The sequence below is a fragment of the Lithobates pipiens genome, unplaced genomic scaffold (assembly GCF_037356315.1).
Source record: "Lithobates pipiens isolate NorthernLeopardFrog02 unplaced genomic scaffold, aLitPip1_a1.2 Scaffold_3, whole genome shotgun sequence".
Classification (NCBI taxonomy): domain Eukaryota; kingdom Metazoa; phylum Chordata; class Amphibia; order Anura; family Ranidae; genus Lithobates; species Lithobates pipiens.
Window position 1 is genome coordinate 167,113,479 of NW_027507790.1, and position 23,490 is coordinate 167,136,968.

Here is a 23,490-nt window from a genome sequence, read left to right on the forward strand (position 1 = left end):
TTTCTCTGTTTTGAATAGGTGACTCCCTGAATAAACCAGTAATTACCCAATCCACTTTCAAATAAGAATAACCTGAAAGCTCAGCTTGTATACTGCTGCTACTAAGGAAAAGATTCCTCAGCCTGAGCTAGAAAAGATCATAGCCTGTGCTTCACCAGGAAAATCCTGAAAACATGGCCTGAATTAGTAATGCATTTTAAATCCAGCAATAACTCCTCCCCCAGAATAGTACTTATACACCATGCATAGGGCAGGGGCTCTGCTGCTCCACGCCATAGATATCTGTGGGCCCTAGAGGAAGCCAAAGGCTGATGTCATTGCCTATGTCACAGTTTAAGAGTGAGACCTAGATTTGGGCACAGGAGCTGGCTCAGTGGCTAAAAGGCATACATTGGTCCACGTAATAGTTTGTAGATTGTGGCAGTCAAAGACCCAGATACAGAGATGGCCAGCAGGTAAGGCTTTATGGGCAATGAACACATTAAACTTTATAGGCCTTTGGTCTGTTTTACAACAGGGATTTATAATAAATCTGAATGCAAGAACGCCATCTGTTTAAGTAATAGATTTTGGGACTCTGATCAATGTGGATTATGGAAGGTGCATAAAACCTTTATGGATTAACCCATTGGTGTTGCCCTTAACTACTAGTCTTAACCTAACCTTACTAATTTGTAAAGCCGACTACAGTATATGCATGCTAAATAACTTTTTTAATATGCAATTCTGTTTATAAAGTATATAAATAGTATAGAATTTGTGTGTTTGTGTGTTTGTGTGTGTGTGTGTGTGTGTGTGTGTGTTTTAAAAAAATATTATCTAAATAATAATTCCCTTTTTTTTGGAATAAAATCAGCTTTTGCGATATCGGAGTGGTGATCGGTGCCACTAATTCCCTGTACCCAGGCTGTGTCAGAGTATTGTTAGAAAGAAGTCTTGCTCCTTGGGGAGAATTGCCTTTACTGAAATTAATACACTGCAAGTTAAGCAACTGCCATCAAGGTGTTAAATCTCGTGCTATAAAGTGATTAAAATGTCATGTTGCTGTAGCCTAGAAGTGAACAAATTATCAGCAGTTCAGATATGCTTCTAAAATGCCATGCAATAAATGGCTTGTTGTCATTTCCAAAACAAGAGGCTTTCAGTAGTGCAATTGAACAATCAGTTGCCCTCAATTATTGACATTTATTTCAATGGCTCATGCTACTAAGATCACTAATGAGTAATCACAAAGCACGGTCATGGTTGAGGTGACACAAATGACCATTGTATAAACTACACAAGTAGCCTTTAAGTAGCATTATCGCACAATGCAACAACTGATTGATTTCCTCTTGGCAATAATTTGCTCCTTGGTTATTAACTGCTAGTGATTTTAGTAGATTGATACAGCTACTAGGAATCATTTGTATTATAGCTCTGGAGTCTGGATATAGGGATGAATGCCCAGTTACCCCTCTGATCCCTCCTGTATTGTAAGTGTACTGTCTGCCCTCATGTTGTAATGTGCTGCACAAACTGTTGGCATTGTATAAATCCTGTATAATAATAATTTGGGGATGAGCTTAGGCGCGTTTGCATGGTCCACGTGCTGAGCCCACCAGGAAGTCGGCGCTGAGCTAATCACAGGCAGTGAGATATTGCCCGATCTCTGCAGCCGCACATCAGGGCAACGTCTCACTGCCTGGGATTAGCGCAGCGCTGCACCGACTTCCTGGTGGGCTCAGCACATGGACCATGCAAACACGCCTGCGCTCATCCCTAATAATAATAATAATAATACCACAAATGCTATTAAAATTTATTTTTATTATTCAACTCAAACCTCACCCATCCATGCTTTATTTTGCACGTCACATCATTTTTTAAATCTGCAGTTATAATACCTGGTGATCCTTTCCTTGGCAAGAAAATGCCCGATATATGACAACAACATTTTGTCCTTGTCCCCCAATTATTATTCTTTTAACATTGCCCTGTCACACAAGCTTCTAAAGTGGTCTTTTTAACACACATTGCATAGGAATGGCCCACTTGTCACCATTAGGGCACCCAACTGCTCTAAAAAGTGATCTGCGGTGAAATTTTTTTCAGAGTTGAAAAGCGGCTGGCAGACATTAAATTTTTTAGTTTCTTTTTTTTTTTTTTTTTAAATCCCAAGGGGAAATTTGTATTGAAATGCGGCTTCACAACTTTGAACCAAGCAGCTGGCTTGTGGTTGAGTCCTAGTCCCATTGGTCCTAAACCTAAAGGGTGTGTTTTTTAATAGGTGGCATCTCCTGTTGAACCCTGCAGAGCAAGTTAAATTTGCCGCAGTGTTAGAGTTGCCACCTCATCCCTTTTAAACCCGAACACATATTAATTACACAGGTTCTGAGGCTAATTAAATGCAGATAAGGCACCAAGTGAGTTTAATTACCTCCTTAATCAGCCTCAGAACCTGTGTAATTAATGTGCGTTCGGGTTTAAAGGGATGAGGTGGCAACCATACGCAGTGTGTGTACTACACCATCCAGCTACAGTATTAGGATTTAGATGGGTCAATGTGGGCCGTAAAATCATAATCAACCACATGTTTTTACTGCCCTTTGTAAAATGGCGCTTAGTATTTAAATTCACTTTTACTGAGCCAACCCTGCAGTTCTGTGGAGCTCTCCCTTTTCCCGATTGGGGCTAGTAACGTACTGGGGCTCAGAATCTATGCAAATACAGGGAACCTTTTTTTCCTAACAGGTTCACTTAGTAGTAAGGATAACAATTAAAGACTGCATGTCTCCTCCTATTATTAAATGTCATACTTGAGCATAGGGACACAAACCCCAATATAAACCAGACTGAGGGTCTTATTCTCCTGCACTCAAAATTAGGGAAACAAAAGTTTGGACTAGCATTGTGCTTAAGGCTGGGTTCACACTGGCGTGATGTTGGACATTGTATGTGATTCACACCACAGTGCTGTGCAGATCACATGCAATGTCTGTGCGATGCCAATTCAACCATAGAAATTGTAAGGCTGAATTTACATTGAATTCGCACCAAAATGGTGCAAAACCCCTTTACTATGCAATTGGATTCCTGCACCATTTGACAGTTCACACTGTGATATGCGAACTGATCTTGGGGGGGGGGGGGGGGGGGTGTCATTAACTATCGACACTCGCAGTGGTTTTCATAAGGCAGTGTGAACTGCCTGCGAGTCCTATGCGATTCGGGAACCGGCACTGAAATCGCTTCTATGGTGGTGGTCACAATCATCTGGGTCCATGTGTGAGCAACTTCCCCTGTGCTCACTGGCTAAAGGAGGTTGCTTGCTTGGTACCACCCCTGTTTATAGAACACCTTGTTTCACTAATTTGAAGTGCAGAAGGGTAAGCACCTGTCTGGTTCATATTGGTGTTTACTTGCCCCCCAACTTTTTGAGATGGGAATGAGGGATACCTATTCGCACCCATTCACACCTATTCGCAAAAGTATGTAGGCATAGCCTGCACCCCCTTAAATGAGATTTATACAAAAAATGATTGATGCTTTTTTATTTTTTTATTTTACCACTACCACTTCTTTTTATATTGGCTTTTGAAATCTACAAATGCAGCAATTTAGAAATTGGACGAAAGGTTCAGAGCTGGGAAACGCTTTTAAAGATAAAGGGCTTATGCACACAGGACATTTTTACAGCTGGTGTGTGTGTGTATATGTGTGTGTGTGTGTGTGTGTGTGTGTATATATATATATATAATTTATTCTCCATGCACACACAAAATTTTAGGGGCAGTAGAAAAAAATGACAGCCTGTGCATCCAGGAGCAGAGGCTGTAAAAATGAAAATCGCCAAAAAACAAGAAATGTTTAGCTGCGATTTTGTGTTTTGGGGTAGTGTTTTTACTGAACAAATGCTAAAAACCACTAACACCAAAAAAAGTGGAAAAATTTTAGCGCTGTTAGCTGCGTTTTTAAAGCTGCTTTTTCCTGGAAGCACTGACTTTTTTTTTTTTTTCTTTAATGTCCTGTATGCATGAGGCCAAAAAGTGAATTTTATATAGAACTATAGAGATCGGACCAAAATGAGGGACAAATGGGGAGACAAGAGGGACTTTGTGCCAAATCAGGGACCGCTGGGCGCTATGGGGTGATTTTAGTGTTGCATTATGTGCTTATGAGCTATTGCATTTAGATGTGAGTCTAACTTTTTCTACTGGCTAAAATATTAATTTATTCTAGACACAGTTTTGAGGCATTTTTCTTTAATGCCGCTTTAAAATACGCCTGTAAATGCCACACTGCACATTAAATAACCTAGTTGCTTTCAGGGGTATAAAAAAAAAATGCTAGACTCCTCTAACAGCAGTATTTGTCCTGCTCCTGTGCATGAGGCTTTAACAAGCGATTGTGTGCAGTACTCACTACAGGCTGTGGGTGGCACTGCTGAACCTTTTCGTTGTGTTTAATTTTTGCAGCTAATCATTAAAGGGTGTCCTGCAAAGTGCACAGGATGAGATCTGCAAATACTTCTCCAGCTACAGGCAGCAGCTCAGCCTTACTTTCCTGCATATATAGCTTTGGGATTGGTAGTTGCTGTGAGTATTATTAAGCATTAATAGGAGGTGTGAGGCAAGGTGTGGCTGGATGCCACTTGGGAAAGATGCCAGGCAGAGATGTTACCCTGCTAGTGTGCTGCACCCAAGTGACCTCAGCACATGTGAACAGCCTGTACTTTGTATCAGCTGAGGCTTTTGACTTAGAGAGGCACCTGATGGAAACACATTATCCCATGCCTCTTATATACACCTACAGCACAGAACAGAAAGCCATCTACCTGACCACTCCCTATCTGATCCCTGCTCCTGATAAGCCATGCTGATCATCACTGCAGACTTCATACTGACAGCCCTCCGCCTTCTCTGTATTCACTGCACTCAGCACTCATTGGCATACTTGGCATTAAATCTTCTTGCTGCTCCCATATCCAGGACTTCACTCCCGGCATCCAGATCCAGACGTTCATTGCTGGTACCCAGGCACCTGTTGCAGAAGTTTGCCGCACTGAGTCGCATGCTGCTCCCTAGAGACACATCTGATGGAAGGGCCAATGCAGGGGCAGCCCCCAGAGAGGGCACAGCTGGCTCTGGCTATGAGATGGGGGAAGTCCAGATGTGCCACACTGTTTACCCCTGGCACTCCAACCACCTGGGAGAACTGAGTGCTGGACAGCTCCTCACATGGATCGATACTACAGCCTGCCTGGCAGGTAAGAGAACCCCCATACACACACTCCGATAAACTGATTGGTTCACTTTCAAAGAATTACAATCCTATACTCAGCTGGTATTGTCATGTTTGTGACTCCCTTTTTATTTATGTTTTATGGTGGTCATACACCCTTCGATAAATGTTCAAATACTTTTTTTTCAATCTCTCAAATAGGAATAATTTATCTATAGATAAAAAATATTGATATAGATCAATATGTCACACACGAGGGATTTGCTTTCGATCAATGGTAAAGATAAAATTCTAATTTGTGATCATACAGTAGTGATCACATTTCTGCTTCCATCATCTAATCTCGTATTCTTGAACAAAGTATCATGGTGCTGCCAATAGATGTAATCGTTTTGTATTTGCTATGAAAGTTTATTTAATTTGGCATAGGTGTAGTGATAATTTAACTATTGAGCACGGTTTTTACCTTTCTTCAACTTTCTCTCATTGAAAGGTATGATTCCTTTTGCTACCAAGTGAATTAAAAATAAATAAATAAAATAGGTGAAAACTGCTGCTGGACCTAAAGTGTACACAGTGCACAAGAATAAATGTGAATAAATATGATCAGCGCAACTTTCTAAATCATGAATAAAGTTAATAATTGGTTGATGTGCTAAAATTATATTATTTCTTCTGAACACAATCTCCGTGACTTTGCAATAGCTTAATGCTCCCAGAGCTCTTACCTCAGTAAGAAGTATAATAAGCCTTAGATCTCCTGTGGTGAGGATGGGCTTACAACTACAGATCTCCACTTTCCAGGCGTGTTGAAAATTCCAGTTCTGGATGGTGTTACACCAGGCTCAGGTGCCAAACTTTCCATCGGGAATCCTAATTGCACGGTCCTATCAGGGTTCCAAATATCGTAGAACAAAAAAATGGCCTTCCATAGTGTAAAACATATAAACAATGTAAATTTATTCAAAAGCCAAATGGATTCTTACTCTGAAGGTTAAAAAGAGCTTGTAAAGTGCAAACAGTTTTTTACAGATGCCTCTTACCTCACTTCTGGTCCACTCCGAATATCCAGCCACGCCTATCGCACCTGCAATGTCATACAGCAATTTGCGCAGGAAAGCAGACCTGCCACCATATAACCTGGTAAAGGGCCGCTGTCATTGGCCCTTTACCCCGATCCGTGATAGGCCGGGTCCAAAAAACCCGGGCGATTCATGGATGCTTCTGGGTGTGCACCCCAGGAGGCACGTGGTAAGTACATGTTTGGGGGGGGACATCCCTGGATGTCCCCTCAGAGCTTGTCGACCGCGCAGTAGTCATCATTGGGCTATGGCCTGGTCAACAAGATGTTAAAGGTTCCTTTTTGGGGTAAAAAGGTTGATCGGTTTGCTTTACAGAAACATTATAAGGATCTAGATTGAACCCAAAAGACTTGCATGTACATTAAGCTGGAGTTTCCGTGTTTGGCCATGTTTCATATACATATAATAAACAAAATAAACCTACTATTAGCTGCACGGTATGCTATGTTGCACCTCTAAGTCAGGAGTTCTTAACCTGGGGTCCATGAATGGGTTTCAGGGGGTCTGAGGGTCAGTTAAAAATATATTTGCATTCATTATACAGCCCCCATCCCCTTATCCCAATCAATAGTTTCCTATTGAAATAACGCACCCTGCCACTCCTTATAGTGCCGACCACTAAGTGTCTATTGTTGGCCCATGTTTGCGATTTACATTTTTATCATTGTTCTGTGCACAACCGCCATATTGTACCACTGCATAATAGCAAGTGCTAATTTTCATTTTCTAGCAGTAATAGTAGTATTGGGCAGAATTTAAAATTGTTTTAATTTGCACAAGATGCATATGTTTGTCTGTTTTATTTTTATTTTTATTTTTGGTTTAGTGGTTCATTATTGGTTCTAAAGTCATAAGGGGTGTGTTTTTATTTTTTTTATTTATTTATTTTTCCCTTTGTGCCTGTCCTCCCAATACCTAAATACTGTCCTATATCGATCCAAGACTCCTATCTGTCTTCTCTCTCCTTTTTTTGAGGCTTGGCCAAGAGCAGCAATGGCCATTGGCTGGTGCCACTGTCTGTCAAAGCCAGTGAGGAGGGAGTGGGAGGTGGATCAGAGCTGCGCTGTGTGTCAATGTACACACACAGCCTAGCTCAGGATTGACCCCACATGAGTGCCCCTATAGGAAACCACTTCTTATGGTGGCAGACAGAGTGCCAGTGGGAGACCCCAGAAGAGGAGATTCAGAAGATGGCTGCTCTGTTATACCATTGCACTGAGCAGGTTAAGCATAACCTATTTTATTTTAGGAACAAAAAAAATGTACTTTTACAATCGGTTTAAAATTGGTTTGTTCAAGCGTTTTGTCATATGTATGAGGCAATCAAATGTAAATAAAATAAAGAACATATATTGCATGCAGAATATTTGAGGGGGCCCATAGCTCTCATAAGGGGTCTGTGACTCAAAAGGGGTTAAGAACCACTTCTCTAAATTATCTATTTCTTTTCAGCTGAAAGACATGCTGGTTTTGCCTGTGTGACAGCATCAGTGGATGACATCCAGATTGAAGAGACAGCCAGGTACTGCTCATTGTTCCTTCTTAGCACCTTTGAGACAGTCTCTAATAATGGCTGATCTAGTATAGATAGTGAGAACATTAATTGCTCTAAAGTTCAAGGTACATTGTAAGCAATCATTTAGTTTGTTGGCCAGACAGAAAGCAGTGTGCAAAACACCAACATATGAAGCTTCTGTCAAAAAGAATTGTATATTTCCAATGTTTTGTCCTGCCAGAAGATCCTTGAAACTGGTTTCTATATACAGTGCCTTGAAAAAGTATTCATACCCCTTGAAATTGTCCACATTTTGTCATGTTACAACCAAAAATGTAAATGTATTTCATTGGGATTTTATGTGATGGACAACACAAAGTGGCACATAATTGTGAAGTGGAAGGAAAATGATAAATTGCCTTTTTTTTGTTTTTTGTTTACAAATATCTGAAAAGTGTAGCATGCATTCTATATTCAGCCCCCTTTACTCAGACACCTCTAACTAAAATCTAGCGGAACCAATTGCCTTTAGAAGCCTCCAAGTGTGTGTGTGTGTGTGTGTGTGTGTGTGTGTGTGTGTGTGTGTGTGTGTGTGTGTGTGTGTGTGTGTGTGTGTGTGTGTGTGTGTGTGTGTGTGTGTGTGTGTGTGTGTGTGTGTGTGTGTGTGTGTGTGTGTTTTTAATCTCTGTATAAAAACAGATGTTCTGGGAAGCCCTCAGAGGGTTGTCGGAGAACCTTGGTGAACAAACCACAGCATGAAGGACAAGGTCACACACCACAAAAGTCAGGGATAACGTTATGGAGAAGTTTAAAGCAGGGTTAGGTTATAAAAAAAAAAAATACCCCAAGCTCAAATTTCATGGAGCATTGTTCAATCCATCATCCGAAAATGGAAAGAGTATGGCACAACTGCAAACCTAACAAGACATGGCCATCCACCTAAACAGACAAACCAGGCAAGGGGAGCATTAATCAGAGAAGCAGCCAAGAGGTAACTCTGGAGGAGATGCAGAGAAAGCTCGGGTGGGAGAATCTGTTCACAGGACAACTATTGGTCGTGCTCTCCAGAAATCTGCCCTTTATGGAAGAGTGGTAAGAAAGCCATTGTTGAAACAAGCTGTAAGTTGTCCCGTTTACAAGCAGCTATGTGGGGAACACAGCAAACATGTGGAAAGGTGCTCTGGTCAGATTAGACCAAAATTGAAGTTTTTGGCCTAAAAGCAAAACCCTGTGTGGTGGAAAACTAACACTGCACATCACCCTGAACACGCCATCCCCACTGTGAAACATGGTGGTGGCAGTGTCATGTTGTGGGGATGCATTTCAGCGGGGACAGGGAAGCTTGTCAAAGTTGATGGGAAGATGGATGAGCCAAATACAGGGCAATCTTGGAAGAAAACCTGTTAGTCTGCAAAAGACTTGAGACTGTGATTGGGGCCGAGGTTCACCTTCCACCAGGACAATGACCCTAAACATACAGCCTGAACTACAGTGTAATGGTTTAAATCAAAGCATATTTATGTGTTAGACTGACCCAGTCAAAGTCTAGCCCTAAATCAAATTGAGAATCTGTGCAAGACTTGAAAATTTGCTGTCCAGACGCTCTCCGTCCAGTCTGACAGAGCTTGAGCTATTTTGCAAAAAAGAATGGTAGAAATATGCCCAAAAAGCCTTGCAGCTGTAATTGCAAAGAGAGGTGGTTCTACAAATGCAATATGAGAATGCACAAAGTCCACAGCACGAAGCAAGCACCACTCAGGCCAACAAGGTGCAATAACACTCTAGGTGCTCGCCCCGGGCCCTGGCTTACCACTGTAACTGGATTGTATTGAAGACAGAAAGTGGCCGGACACTGGAATGAGAAGTTTGCTTGACAGGACTCTTTAGCGTTGCATGCCAGACAGATGACTCAGGACCGAAGTTAACTTTTCACATGGATATGCTGTGCTAGATGATACAGGACCAAAGCGAACGTTTCATGTGGATATACTGTGCTTGTTCACAAGCACGGTATATCTAAGTGAAACGTTCACTTTGGTCCTGTATCCTCTGTCTGCCATGAGACAAAGATTCTTGTCAAGCAAACTTCTTGTTCCAGTGTGCAGCCACTTTCTTCAATAAATTATGCAAATGCCACACCACACTTTCAGATCTTTATCTGTAAAGCATTTTGAAAACCATTTATCATTTTCCTTCCACATTTTATATTTGTTTTTGGTTGTAACATGACAAAATGTGGAAAGCTTCAAGGGGTGTAATGGTACCCTCATGGGGGGGCTGCTGATTTTGTTCATTACCTTTTGTCAGATTGCTCCGCTTCTGATCCCCCCCCCCCATGCACTTACATGACACCAAACAGTCAAGATTCCGGATTTTATAATTCTTTATTCTGGGTATAAATCGGTGGGCTGTTCAATAGGGTATATGAGATGCCCCATCCGATCCCATTTTTAGCTCAAAAGGGTATTAATCCGTAGCTGTGGCTTTAAGTCCCATATATAGATATATATATCTCTATCGCAAGGTAGAAAAATAAACCACTGCACTTCTTCTGAGTGGTTCTCCTAAGCCCATAAAGGTGCTTTCAGCCTGACCGCCATCATCTGTACAAGTCACCGGAGCCATTTGGATGGGAACCTGGAGTGGCGCCCTATGCTTTTTCAGTATATGGTCACAGGGAAAAAAATATTTCATGTACTGTTTATCATTTAGTTAAATGTCTTCAGTATTGTATAACAGCAATAACCATAATATATACACCTTATTTTGTTGCACTCTTTCGTGTTTTTTTTTTTTCTTGAATCATCCTGAGTTCCTCTGACAATTTTTATTAAGGCATGGCCCTTTTTCAATGTTTATAGCCTATGTTGTATCTGTCTGAAATTGCCCCATAATGTTCCCTGGCGGTTTGGTGGGTGGTGGAGGAAAAGGTTGCAAGGTTGAAAATTTGATGCGTTCCCTGGTGTGTATGGTATTTAGACCGAATGACATAGGTTATATCACAACCAGTCAGAACCTGCAGAAAATGCCATTTACTTGGGCAAAAACTCTACAATTACTGAGCTCATTTTATTTCCAGTCTGGTGCCATACAAGGTTTTTCCACACATGTTATGTAGGAGCCAGCCTATAATTTTATTTTTACTGGCCCACTGGAGGTATCCTACAAGGACAGAAGTGTGGTAACTGTTATTACTTTTTTCACAAGGTGCAACCTCTGTGGCCATTATGTTCTTTGTGATTTGACTGACCTGTACACTACTGCTTTTTAAGCTGCTAGAGGTTTCAACAGGATTATAGTATCCCTGAAGATTGCCAATTCCTGCTAACAAGTTGTTTAAAGTGATACTCCTCTTTTAGATCTGTGTTTGAGTCCCAATCTCAAGTGGGAATGTTAATCAGCAGCTACAAAAAGTGTAACTGCTGACTTTGAATAATCAGACACTTACCTTCCCACGGTCCAGTGATGCGGGTGTACAAAGCCCTGCTCATCTCCCCCTCCTCTCCACGATGCCAGCATTCATACTATGGGTGCTGGGCTGTGGCTTCACAGCTGGGCACACACTACGCATGGGCAAGCCATGCTGTAAATGGCCGGGGCAATCTTCTGGGACCTGTGACATGTCCCAGAAGATTGCAGGGAGGGGAGAGGAGAGTTGAACTTCCTTCCAGAGCCCTGGGAGGAAGTGGGAGCTGGATCCCTGGGTATCCGCCCCCCCCCCCCCCCAAAATGACATGCCGGGGTCACCATCACTTAAAGAGGAAGTTCCATTTTTGGGCAGAAAGCCAATCATAAAGCAGATTTCTGTACTTTGCTCTTCTCTGTGTGTGTGTGTGTGTGTGTGTATGTAGCACTGACCCACGAAAGAGCAGCTGGATTTGTTGGGCTTACTGTTGCCTTCCTCACCTCGCATACATCTAGGGGTGTCCCGAGGTAGACGGCCAAAAAACTGCAGAGACTGGCGACTGGTCCGCTGGAAGGGATTTTTATTTGCAAAAAATATAGTATCTAACAAACAGTCTCTCAGTATAGAATCCGAGGGTTTAGGTGAAAAGTCCAGGTACTCTTAGTATCAAAGTCAGTATGAAAAATCACTCTTACTTTGAATAAGTCCAGAGAATAGCCATTCAGAACTGGATCCTCACCCTAGTTGGATAGTCCTTCTTCTCTCACCAGGCCTAGCAGCCAGTAGGGTGTTTGAGTCAGGAATAAGTCTCTGCCACAGACTTTGTTATAGAACATGCAAAGGAAACTTGAAAACTGGTAGAACTCGTGTGGTACCAGTATCTTTCAACCAGTCCGGCGATGCCACACGAGATTGGATTTACTTGGGTCCTCCAGCTTTTCCAGGCTCTTGTTGAGAAGCCAACCCTTGCGTGGCCTTTTCCTGAAGAGTTCTCCCCTGGATAACTTCAGTTGCTGGGCCTCTCTAGGAGACGTCAAGTCGGATGGATCCGCACCCCAGGCCATGGAAGTCATGGGGGCAGGTCAGGAGGACCAGGACCATGCAGTCAGAACATACTTCTGGACCGGAACCCCGTAACGTGTGACATCTGCATCTTAAGTACCCCCTCCCAGAAGGCACAGCAAGAGTGACACTCCCACTGGGCTGACCCTTCAGTCCAGTCAGACTGATATTGAAGTCAAAATTTAGAGTAATCATACCCAAACCAAACTGCGGTTTTAAGGGTAACATTAAATTTCAAAAACTCATAGCGCGTGCTCTCTGTATACATGTATGGTATGTATGTGTGTTATACTTGCCTGCCTTGGAGCAGAAGGAATACCTAGACTGTGTCATGTATCCACATCCCAGCAAATCCTATACAACTATAAACATAATGTGTAGACATGGACCTTGTGTGGACACATAGACGAATACCATAAAAACTTTATTATGCACCATTAAAAATCTATTACATAGTACAAATCTATTACATAACATGTAAAATATTCCAAATAGGGGTTCACAACATGCAAATATGCAGATTTTACAGTTCACATGTGGACTCAATGTGTTTCGGGAATCCTTCAAGAGCACACGTGACAGAATCCTAATATTAGAGTATTATTAGCCAGTAGAGTAGTCTGGAACTCATAGCAAATGTATGTTGCCCATAGCTTTGGAAATGAGTAAGGCAAGGTAAAGCCACTGCCTCTCAGGTGAGACATTCAGGTACAATCAATAAACGGCCAATGATCTTAAAATAGGACGACTTACTAATGGGGAACCATCTAGACCCAATGTGAGTAAATCATCATAAAAACAGATGGTCAAGGCACATATATATACCAAAGAGGCGGCTCCAAGTATCTTATCAACAAACTCCGTTCACCAGTCCAGCCTATAGATGATCCATAACGTGTTTGTTTTTTGGTACTCAATTTGTCTGTCCTAACAAAAGTACATGACTAAATATTCTGCTCATAATTGTTATACTTACCTGATCTGTGCAATGATATTGCTTAGAAGGGTCACTTGCTGTACTTCTTCTTCTAGCAGTCCCTGCCAGTGCTTTCAGCTTCTTCCTCCTTTGAGGGCCTCCTGTGGGAAGCCCAGGGCTAAGGAGGTAACTGTGCACGCTCCAAAGCCAGGCTTTCGTGTGTGTCTATATACATAGACAGTTGTGGGTGGGACCAGTTAGTTTGTACCCAGTATGGAAGAATGGCAGACCAAGTGAAGTGCCACTATTGTTTGGTTAAATGAACAGCGGAAAGGTACTTGGCTTAACAGTTTCAAATACTATGGTGTCTGCACCTCAGTAACACCCTCAACACTGTTGCAGAAGTTCTCAGCAATGTAAGCAGCACATTGGGGTAATTCCAGCACGAAGATTGTCACTATATAAGGTTTACCTTACCAGAGCAGCATCTGGTTAAAGAGGTGACTGTAAGGCAATGTAGTGGCACTTAGAAGATGTAATCCAGAACCTTTGTCACAGCACCAGAGTCCAAAAATTAGCATCCAGTGGTGTCCCTGGCCTGTCCCTCCTCCTAGTGCTAAATAAGCTGTGCCTATCCAGCACAGAACCTGTCCCTACTCCATCCACTTTGCAACTGCACGTCAACTGGAGAGGATCACTGCTATTTATAAGCATTGTGCCCCCCCCCCCCCCAAACTAAAGATGACCAGTGCTGCGGTGTCCAATTGAACCGCTGCTTCCTTGGTGACACCTACGAGGGCTGCAGAGGAACAATGTTCCTCTCATCCATATTCCCTCTGTACAGTAACCTGCAAAGGGGTTGGTAAACTGCAAGTGTCTATATAGTGCTGGTAAACCATGTTCACGGGAGTATGAGTGAAGGTGGTATGAGCTCCGGATGCTCTCCTCAGAAAGCAGGGGAGAGGTGCTGGAGCAGTGACATGAAGCCAGGTCAGTGTTTCAGGACAGAGGGGTGAGTAGGCTAGCTAGTGTGTGTTTTTGTTTTTTACCTTAATGCAGAGAATGCATTAAAGCTGAGTTCCGCCTCCCCGTTTTGTAGCTGCCGACTTTTAACATTAAGACTCTTACCTGTGCTGGAGTCCAGCGATGTCGGCACTGCAGCTGATGTTTACATTGGCTGGTCGGGTGCTGCTGCCTTTTGGTTTCACGGCTGGCTGGTTCACTACTGCGCATGTGCGACGCATGCTGTGCTCTCACTGGCCCGGCAGAAGAGGGGAGAGAGGAGCAGGGGCAGAACTGCTGACTTAGCCGCAGCCTGGTCTCCCTGAAGTGGGGACAGGGTACCTGTGAAAAAACAGGTACCCGTGCCCCCTTACAGGTGGCAAATGTACCTGACGGGAGGGGGGGGGGGGATGGGATAAGTGGAAGTTCCACTTTTGGGTGGAACGCCTGCTTTAAGGTGAAAAACGTTTAGACTTTAGAACTACTTGGACTAACCTGTCCCGCATGAGTACAGCACAGGTTCACTCTAACCCCTTGCTGCTGCCACCTCCTGGCAGCCCATTAAGTGGATGTTCATGCCAGGAGGCAGAGGTGGCTTCCCAATCACTTCATTGCTGTGAGTGGCTGTCAGTGGTCACATGATTGGAAGCCTATTCCATGGGCTTCTGATTGCAAACTGACAGTTGGTGACAGCTTGGTCAGTGTGCAGGGAGCGCTCTCAGCAAAGAATCTCGGAGCCCCATGGACGCCTATGTGTGGTGACTGGATATTAAGGCCCACCCATCCTGCTACTGCATACATGTTACTCAGTCAGCAAGAGGTAGTTGTGTGTGTGTGTGTGTGTGTGTGTGTGTGTGTGTTTTTACCTTCTAGTTTCTTTTGGTGAAGCTGTAAATATCTGTCCACAAAATAAACCACGGCGGATTTTACACCCTTCCTGACAGGCTATTTTTTGCGATATTGCACTGGGTTACTTTAACTGACAATTGCATTTGTGTGACACTGTACCCAAAAAAAAATGAATGTTCTTTTTTTTTTTTTTTTTTTTTTCCCCCACAAATAGAGATTTCTTTTGGAGGTATTTGATCACCTCTGCAGTTTACATTTTTTGCACTATAAACAAAAATGGACAATTTTGAAATGTATATAGTTTTACCTGGAGTTAGAAAAAAAATGATAGTTTTACCTGGGAGGTAGAAAATTATAATCTATGTCACAATGATTAGTAGATTGCAGTGTTGGCAGTTAAAATTATACACACCTCTTACATTCCAAACTTTTTTTAGAGGGCACGGCTGCTTTTTGCATTGAAGGACCAATAGGGGGGCTTAGTACATGAGGGATGAAGTGCAGCATCCATTCAGTGTAGAGGTATTTAGCTCCTAAAACAACAAAAGGGTTAACGATGCCTGTTACCTGTTTAACAGTAAACTGTGGTTGGAGTTCCTCTTTAATCTGATGTATTATCAGGCTAGTAATGTGTTCATATAAATACAGGTAATTCTGATTATTTTGTAAGTGATGTGCAGTGCTGTATCTTTCCCATGTTGTCATCATTGTCTATATTTAGGTGGCATTCAGTGATGCTGTCAGGAATTTAAATAGCAGATCATATGAAGTTGCCTCCCCTTCTCCAATTGGTTGCGATGTACCCTGGCAGCTGAGAATGGAAAACTTTCTAGCACAGTCCTCTAAGCAGTGGCCTATTTTCACTCCACAGACCTCTTCTGTCTTCCTGACAAGAATTGTTCCAGGTTACAAGCTAAATGAATACTTTAAATGGATGGGAGCTGGAATAAGTAAATGGTTTCAACGGATGTTCAGGGACATTTTCTGCCACAAAAGCCTTCCATTTATTAAGATGAATGGCGCAGCTTAGCAAGGACTGATGCTTTGCTCCTTGATATCGGACAATTAAATAAAATGTTCAGAGGGTGTTTAATTCTGTGGTCTGTGTGCACCCGGTGCTTTCACCCTGCTCAAAATCCACTTAATTTGATCCCATTTATGTTGGCGATTAAAGAAATGTCTGTGTAAAGTAGGATGCTGATTGATGTGAAGCGGGGCAGTCGCCGTCCTGTATTATACTGTAATTTCTTCACACAGGTGTCATTGAAAATAAATAACACTTTTTGTTTAGTAGTTTAGTCCTTGTCAGTTATGCCCTATGTATAGGTACCCATCAATATTGTAGAAGGGTTTATCCATCCAAATTTTTGGATAGTTGATGGGGATTATTCAGGTTTTGGTATATGGCACCGTTTCCAGCACCAAGACATAAGCATTTTTGGCTTGCATCTTGCAACAAAAAAAATTGCATACCCTTTTTAATGACAGCAGCACCTGGGCGAAGCTAGGGTCTTGGGGAAAGATTTCATTGTGACCTAAAGATATCCAAGAAGACTGTAGGTTACCTCCAGAATATACCCAACACTAAAACTGCTTTCTATGGATTGACAGGGAAACGTTCTTGCTATGGGTGCACTGATACCATTTTACTTTTTTACTGCATACTGATACATTTTTATTTTTTTATATATATATATATATATATATATATATATATATATATATATATATATATATATATATATATATATATATATATATATATATATATATATATATATATATATATATATATATATATATATATATATATTTATATATTTTTTTTTTTTTTTTTTTTTTTTTTTACTACTTGTTGATACCAATTAATGATACCTCCTGCAATGGTTTTTGTTTACACTTCATCTGTCAGAAATGGTACAAAGTAGAGTTGCACAGATATCAATACCAGTATCGGTGCCAATACGAGGCATTTTTGCAAGCATCGCCGGTACTCGCACAAAAGCTCCGATACCCTAAACTGGCACCGGAAGTGACCTCAGACCTCAACTGGACATCAATCCCAGTCTGTCAGCTAAATCTGTACTAGGATCAGGGCTTTTTAAAAGCTTGTCTCCCTGAGTACACTGAGGTGAGAAGGGAGATGCTGGCACCCCAGGTAGTACACGCAATGGTGGGAGAGGGGCCTCCGGAGGTAGGCTGCACTTTCTCTGACCCTGATGCCTGGATGGTGACACCCCTAGATGATCTGGCTGCAAAGGGGCAGCTCTTGCAGTGAGGGATGTCTGTGCTAGAGCTGGCTGGGTAATTTACATTAGTACAACGGTAAGGCATGTGCAGGATGTAGCTTTTAAGGGAGGGTTGAGAAAAGGAAAGGCAGTAGAAGATGTTTGAACACAAGTCAGAGCTGAGGGGTGGATGGGGGATCATGTGGCTGAGAATGCAGTGGAAAGGGGTGGTGAACTGAACTCTGTATGTAATCTGCCCTAGACCCTGCACGGACTCTGCATGTACTATACCCTAAACCCTGCACTCTGCCTGAACCCTACACTCTGCTTGTACTGTGCCTGATCCCTGCCCTCCTAACCCCCTGTACTGTGCCGTGTGTTGCATCCTCCTTCCCTCCACCAGCTGTCACTTCTGCCCCACGTCTCCCAATAACCCTCCCATTCCCCCCAGCAAACACAGCCTTTTCCATCCAAAATCTCTCACCCCGTGAAAGGTAAAGGATCGTTGCATCCCTAGTACAAAGCTTTAAAAAGTAATTTACAAATGAAATGCTCCTCCCCTTCTTCCCTTTATTTTATTTTTTTTACAGCAACATAAATTTTTTATTTTTTTTTTTTTTACCATTCTGTTTTTAGCGGCTGAGCGATGTTGTTGAAAATTTCCCGGCTGCTTTTTATTTATGAACATTTTTTTGACAGGTCCCAATTGCTGGGACTTCGTTTTACACTGCAGCTGTCAACAGGGGAACCCCACTGACAGCTGAATGAGTCATCGGTTAAGGATGTGGTGACCCTGCTCCTTAACTGATAATTGGCGGCTTTTTTTTAATTTTATTCTGCTGACAGCTAAAAGAGCCGAGCCTGAAAGTATTGGTTTCAGGTATTGGAGCATTTGTACAAGTACCGATATTGTGCAAATACTTGGTAGTTCTTGCTAATGACAGCCATGTAAAATTATGTGTGCATAGTTATGTGGTTACCAATGGTGCTGCTCCCATCTCGGTTTTCATGTATGTAGCGATGTAGTTGCCACTAGTAACAAACATCCACCATATCACCCCGCTGCCAGACTCCCATGTATATCTTGCAGATACAATGAACAGTCATTTGCTTTGTTTTGTTTATTGGGGGGTACAACTTTGTTTGGGAAAGGGGTATATGGGATGCCCACTGAACAGATCACTTTGCCATCATATTTAGAGATTTTATAAGTTTAGCACATAGTTTGAGCCTGAAGGAATGATGCGCATGTTTAACAGCTATAGTCTTTCCCTGCATCACCCTGCAGACTATTGCTCCTCCTCTGCGTAACTCCTGCAGACTATTGCTTCCAGAACTTCCTCATCAATGACTGTAAAGATGAGGACATCACCCTTGACCATTTAATGCTGCGTACACACGACCGGACTTCCTGGCAGACTAGGTCCGACGGTCTTTCCAAACGACCAGACTTGGCCACACTCAATCACACAAGTCCGACGGATTCGACCGTGATGACGTACGACCGGACTAGAATAAGGAAGTTCATAGCCAGTAGCCAATAGCTGCCCTAGTGTCGGTTTTCATCCGTCGGACTAGCATACAGGCAAACTGATTTTTTTTTTTTTTTTTTTTTTTTTTTTTTGACCGGACTTGAGTCCTTGGGAAAAATTTGAAACATGTTCTAAATCTAAAATCAGTCCCCATTTTTTTATTTATTTTTTGGCAGCAAAGGTCCGACGAATCCCACACACGAACAAATTGTCTGCCAGATTCCTTCCGTCGGAACTTTGCTGTCAAAGTCCAGCCGTGTGTACACTGCATTAGGGTAATGTTCCCAGAAGTCCTCTCCTCCTGCACAAACTTATACTGTAGCATATCAATTTCTTGCAACATCTTCTATAAGCAAAAGAACCCACTCTGAATAGATTCCCATGCTGACTCTGGTTACACGCTATTACTAGGCCAGAGGCCTGCAGTACCTCTCCCTGGAGGCCTAGTAGTTTAAAAGCATGTTGCTGAATGGTGGACTACTGTTCCAGCCAGCCCAGCTTGCAAATCCTGTGCCCTCAGGCCACATCGATTTGGCACTACTCCCCAGAGTCTCACCTCTGATCCAGGACTCAACAATGACCGTGTAATGAGGACTTCACTAATGACTGTGTAAATGAAGTTCCCTCACAGACTTCCTGCCACATCCAGCCCTTCACTGTGGTACACTCGCCGACCTTTCTCTGCCCCGAGTCCTTGATAGAGAACTTAACCGGACCGTACGTTCTGACAACTTCGTCTGCCCCTCTGCTCCAGGAGTCCCTTATCAATGATCGTGTAAAGGCAAAATTCCCTCAACTTTTTCCTGGGCCTCCTCCTGCAATCAGTGCACCCCCCCCCAGATGGGGGTGCCCCCCTGCTGCTGTCTAGTACCCCATTCTCCACTTCATCTGGCCGACAACTCCTCCCCAGTGGTATGTTACCTCAGCTTATATAGGAGGCCTGCCCTCTGCCAATACCAATTGGGGATTGGTCAGGGCTCCCACATGAGCTGCCTGCTACTCCAGTTCTAGGCCCTGCCCCTCTTCCAGAACATTCTCACTCGAAGGAGGGGAGGCGCCTCAGAACTAGAGCACAGGTAGTCACACCCACTGCTACTCTAACCACTCATTGCCCCCAGATCAAAACACAGGCCTAGCTTAAAGCATATGTCTGCCTAAATGTACCTGTGCTGACAGTTAACCTATCAAAAATCCTATGCTAGCTATGCTAGTCATCAATGGGATAGTAAGTGAGGTTGAAGTGGTTGCAGTACAAATTGGACCCATACTTCCGTCACTTAACTGATCTGCTGCCAGCACCAGTTTATTAGATCACCAATTCATATCTTGTTATTACTGGCAGACTATGCTTTTTGTACCTGTGGCGGCTATAACCCTCTGCTTGGCTTGTTCTTCCACGTCTAGGGGTTCCCAGGGTTGATACCCAACAACTTGGACGCTGACACCAATAAAGTCCTTTTTTGAAAGGTTTTATTTTGCAGGAGTAACATCCAACAGTCTTGTATGGGAACAGAGGGCAAGGGTGAAGAACTCGGGCACCTTGAACTGCAGACATAACAAAGTCTCGAATACCACCCAGAGAGTAGCCACTCGCAGCTGGGCACTTCAAGACTGAACAGATCTCTAGCCAGAGATCATGGCAATCAGCACATTGATTCAGAACTTGTAAATTCTCTGAACGTGGACAAGTTAGAATTGAGTGAACAGGAACCTTTTTCCTCAGTACCTGGAATGTTCTCTGTCTCCTTGATGGTACTGGAAAAAGCGTGGATTTGTCAATGTCCTTCCCAACTCAGTAACCAGGCACTTCTCAGGATGCCACTTGTCGGCCCTCTTCTGAAGAGTCACTTTCACGAGCTGTGGTGCCCCTCCAAGCCGAGAGCACACCCGGACACCTTGAATCCTCCCTCAGTTGCTGCGCCTCGGACCAGCTGTTTCTGAGACTTGAACAGATGGATCCCTACCCCAGACCAGGCGGGTCTATTGGGGGTAACCAACAGAAGCATGTTGCAGGATGTCTAACACCCCATAACCGGGACCCCTCGCGGGGCTACCCCGGTCCTGGAAACAAAAACAGACCACTCTGGCCTCAAGAACTCCTACTGAACACGTGACCTCAACATCTTAAGTACCCCCTTCCCAGACTCCTCAGAGGGGCCCGGCACACCCACTGATTGGTTCTGAAAAGGCTGATACCAAAAACATCCAACCAGGCCTGGTTCTGGCCTGTCATGTGCACCTCACTGTACACATGACCAAGCAGAACTTCTAACACAGCCCAGCCAAACTGATGTCAAAGTATACCCTACATAATTAACCCTCAGAACCCCATTACTGTCCTGAGGCAAAAACTAAATTTACACATGAATAACACTTTGTCCAAAATGTCATCCACTACATACCCTACCTGAATCCGCTTCTAATGTGAGCTAGTGACTTGCACTAAAAGCTTGCCTGAGGGTTGATATCATGTAGTATGATGTCCTTACTGAATCTTCTGCCCTACAAACCCACATCTGTTTAATTACATTTATGGGAATAAGCTGAATCTTGCGTAGCGGCCATAACCCGTTGCAGGGAAGCCTTAACTCAGTGTTTCTCAATTCCAGTCCTCATGGCCCACTAACAGGTCATGTTTTCGGGCTTTCCATTATTTTGCACAGGTGATTTGATCAGTTTCACTGCCTTAGTAATTACCCCAGCTGTTTCATCTGAGGGAAATCCTGAAAACATGACCTGTTAGTGGGCCATGAGGACTGGAATTGAGAAACGCTGCCTTAACTCAATGGGCTTATTGGTTACCTTCTCTCGGCCTGCTGCTCTGCGTAAAGGGGTTCCCAGGGTTGATGCCCAATAACTTGTACACTGACAAAAGATTTATTTTGCCGTAGAACTTTCACAAACTGTCTCTTGGCGAACAGAGGGCACGGGTGAAGAATTCAGGCACCTTGAACTGCAGGTTTAGCAAAGTCTCTATTTCCACCCAGGGAGTAGCCACTCACAGCTGGGTACTTCAAGGCTGAACAGATCTCTAGCCAGAGATCATGGCAGTCAGCACGTTGGCTCAAAACTTGAACAATCAACTGAGGGTATACAGGAACCCTTTTCCAACCGTACCTAGAACGTTTCCTGCTTCCTTTGTGGTACTGGAAAAATGTGAATTTGTCAATGTCCTTCCCAACTCAGTAACCAGGCACTTCTCAGGCTGCCACTTGCCGGCCCTCCTCCGGAGAGTCCTCCCCCGGTCACTTCCACGAGCTGCGGTGTCCCTCCAAGCCGAGAGCAGACTCGGACACTTGCTGTGCCTCGGACCAGCAGGTTCTGAGACTCTGGAACAGACGGATCCCTACCCCAGATCAGAAGGGTCTATCAGGAACAGGAACATGTTGCGGGATGTCGAACACCCTGTGACCGGGACCCCTCACGGGGCTACCCCAGTCCTGGAACCAGAACAGACCACATGGGTCTCACGAACACCTCCAGAAACCCTGAACACGTGACCCACACCTGTTTAAGTACCCCCTCCCAGACTCGGTGGGCCCCGGCACTCCCGCTGATTGGCTCCGAGAGGGCTGATACCCAAACATCAAACCAGACTTGGTTGTGGCCTGTCATGCGTACCTCACCGTTCATATGACCAGGCAGAACTTTTAAACCTAGCCTGGCCAGACTGGTATTAGGCCTACCTACAGTAATTAACCCTCAGAACCTTTATTGTCCTAAGGCCAAAAACTAAATTTACAATGCATATGACATTTGATCCCAAATGTCATCTGCTACACTTGGGATTAGCATAGTGGCATGGCACTTGCCAAGTGTCTGATTATGGCTCACAAGCAAGTAAACTTTGTGGGCTCTCTATGTAATGCTTGTGTTCAGCTCTAAAAAAAAAAAGAGAGAAAAACTGAATTATAGGCAAAAAGGCAAATATTTAAAGTGGTAGGCCCCAAGTATGTTTGTTTGTTTGTTTTTCCCAGTTAAACCCTGGAAGGTAAAGGCAAAATGTGCTTGTGTGCGTCACTCTGGAGTCAGACCCATGGCACAGGACTTTAAAGGCACAGCATTGGTACGCCTTCCCTTCAGAGCGCATGTGCCGGAGACATCACTGGCTGCATGCAGTGTGATTTATTTCCTAAATGGTGCGAGTTTAGATATTCATTGTACCTACAGGTAAGCCTTATTATAGACTTGCCTGAAGGTACAAGTGGAAAAGAAATGTTACTTCTACTTTAAAATACCCTTTTAATGGGATTTTAGGACTATGGAAACTGATAGAGAGCACTTGCCTGCCAAAGCGTTTTGTTTTGCTTCTATCCAGCCAGTCCTGAGATTTACACAGCTAGGTCACCTAGTGACTGAAGTCCTTTCTGCTCCATCCTCCTGTCAGCATGTTCTGGTCAGCACATATGAATGTAGAACACTTGGCCATCTCCCCTCATCTGTCTGACAGCCTGTCCTGTACAGGGGGAAAAGAGGCTGAGGATCCAAGAAGAGGAATGAGGCTGCTCCGTGCAAAACCATTGCACAGAGCAGGTAAGTGTAACATGTTTAACAAAAAACTTTTCTGCTTTAAATATTTATATTTGGGTTTTTAATACATGGCTTCCTTTTTTGTAATGCCTACAGTTCAGTTTTAAAAGCCATAACTATTAAAAAAAATGTATTGGCATGGTTGGAGGATAAAGGGGGCATTTT

The 23,490-nt window shown here is 43.4% G+C and overlaps 1 protein-coding gene across 3 annotated transcripts in view; it reads left to right on the plus strand.

The window, feature by feature from the left end:
* The first annotated feature begins 279 nt into the window (after positions 1-279).
* Positions 280-23,490, plus strand: part of ACOT12 (acyl-CoA thioesterase 12) — an 86,684-nt gene continuing 63,473 nt past the window's right edge. Inside the window, exons 1-3 of one of the 3 annotated variants that reach the window (XM_077462456.1) lie at positions 280-455; positions 4,971-5,248; positions 7,758-7,827. In XM_077462456.1, coding sequence (XP_077318582.1) covers positions 445-455; positions 4,971-5,248; positions 7,758-7,827 — 359 coding nt within the window. In that variant the 5' untranslated portion in view covers positions 280-444. The other 2 variants (XM_077462457.1, XM_077462455.1) reach the window with 2 other exon arrangements.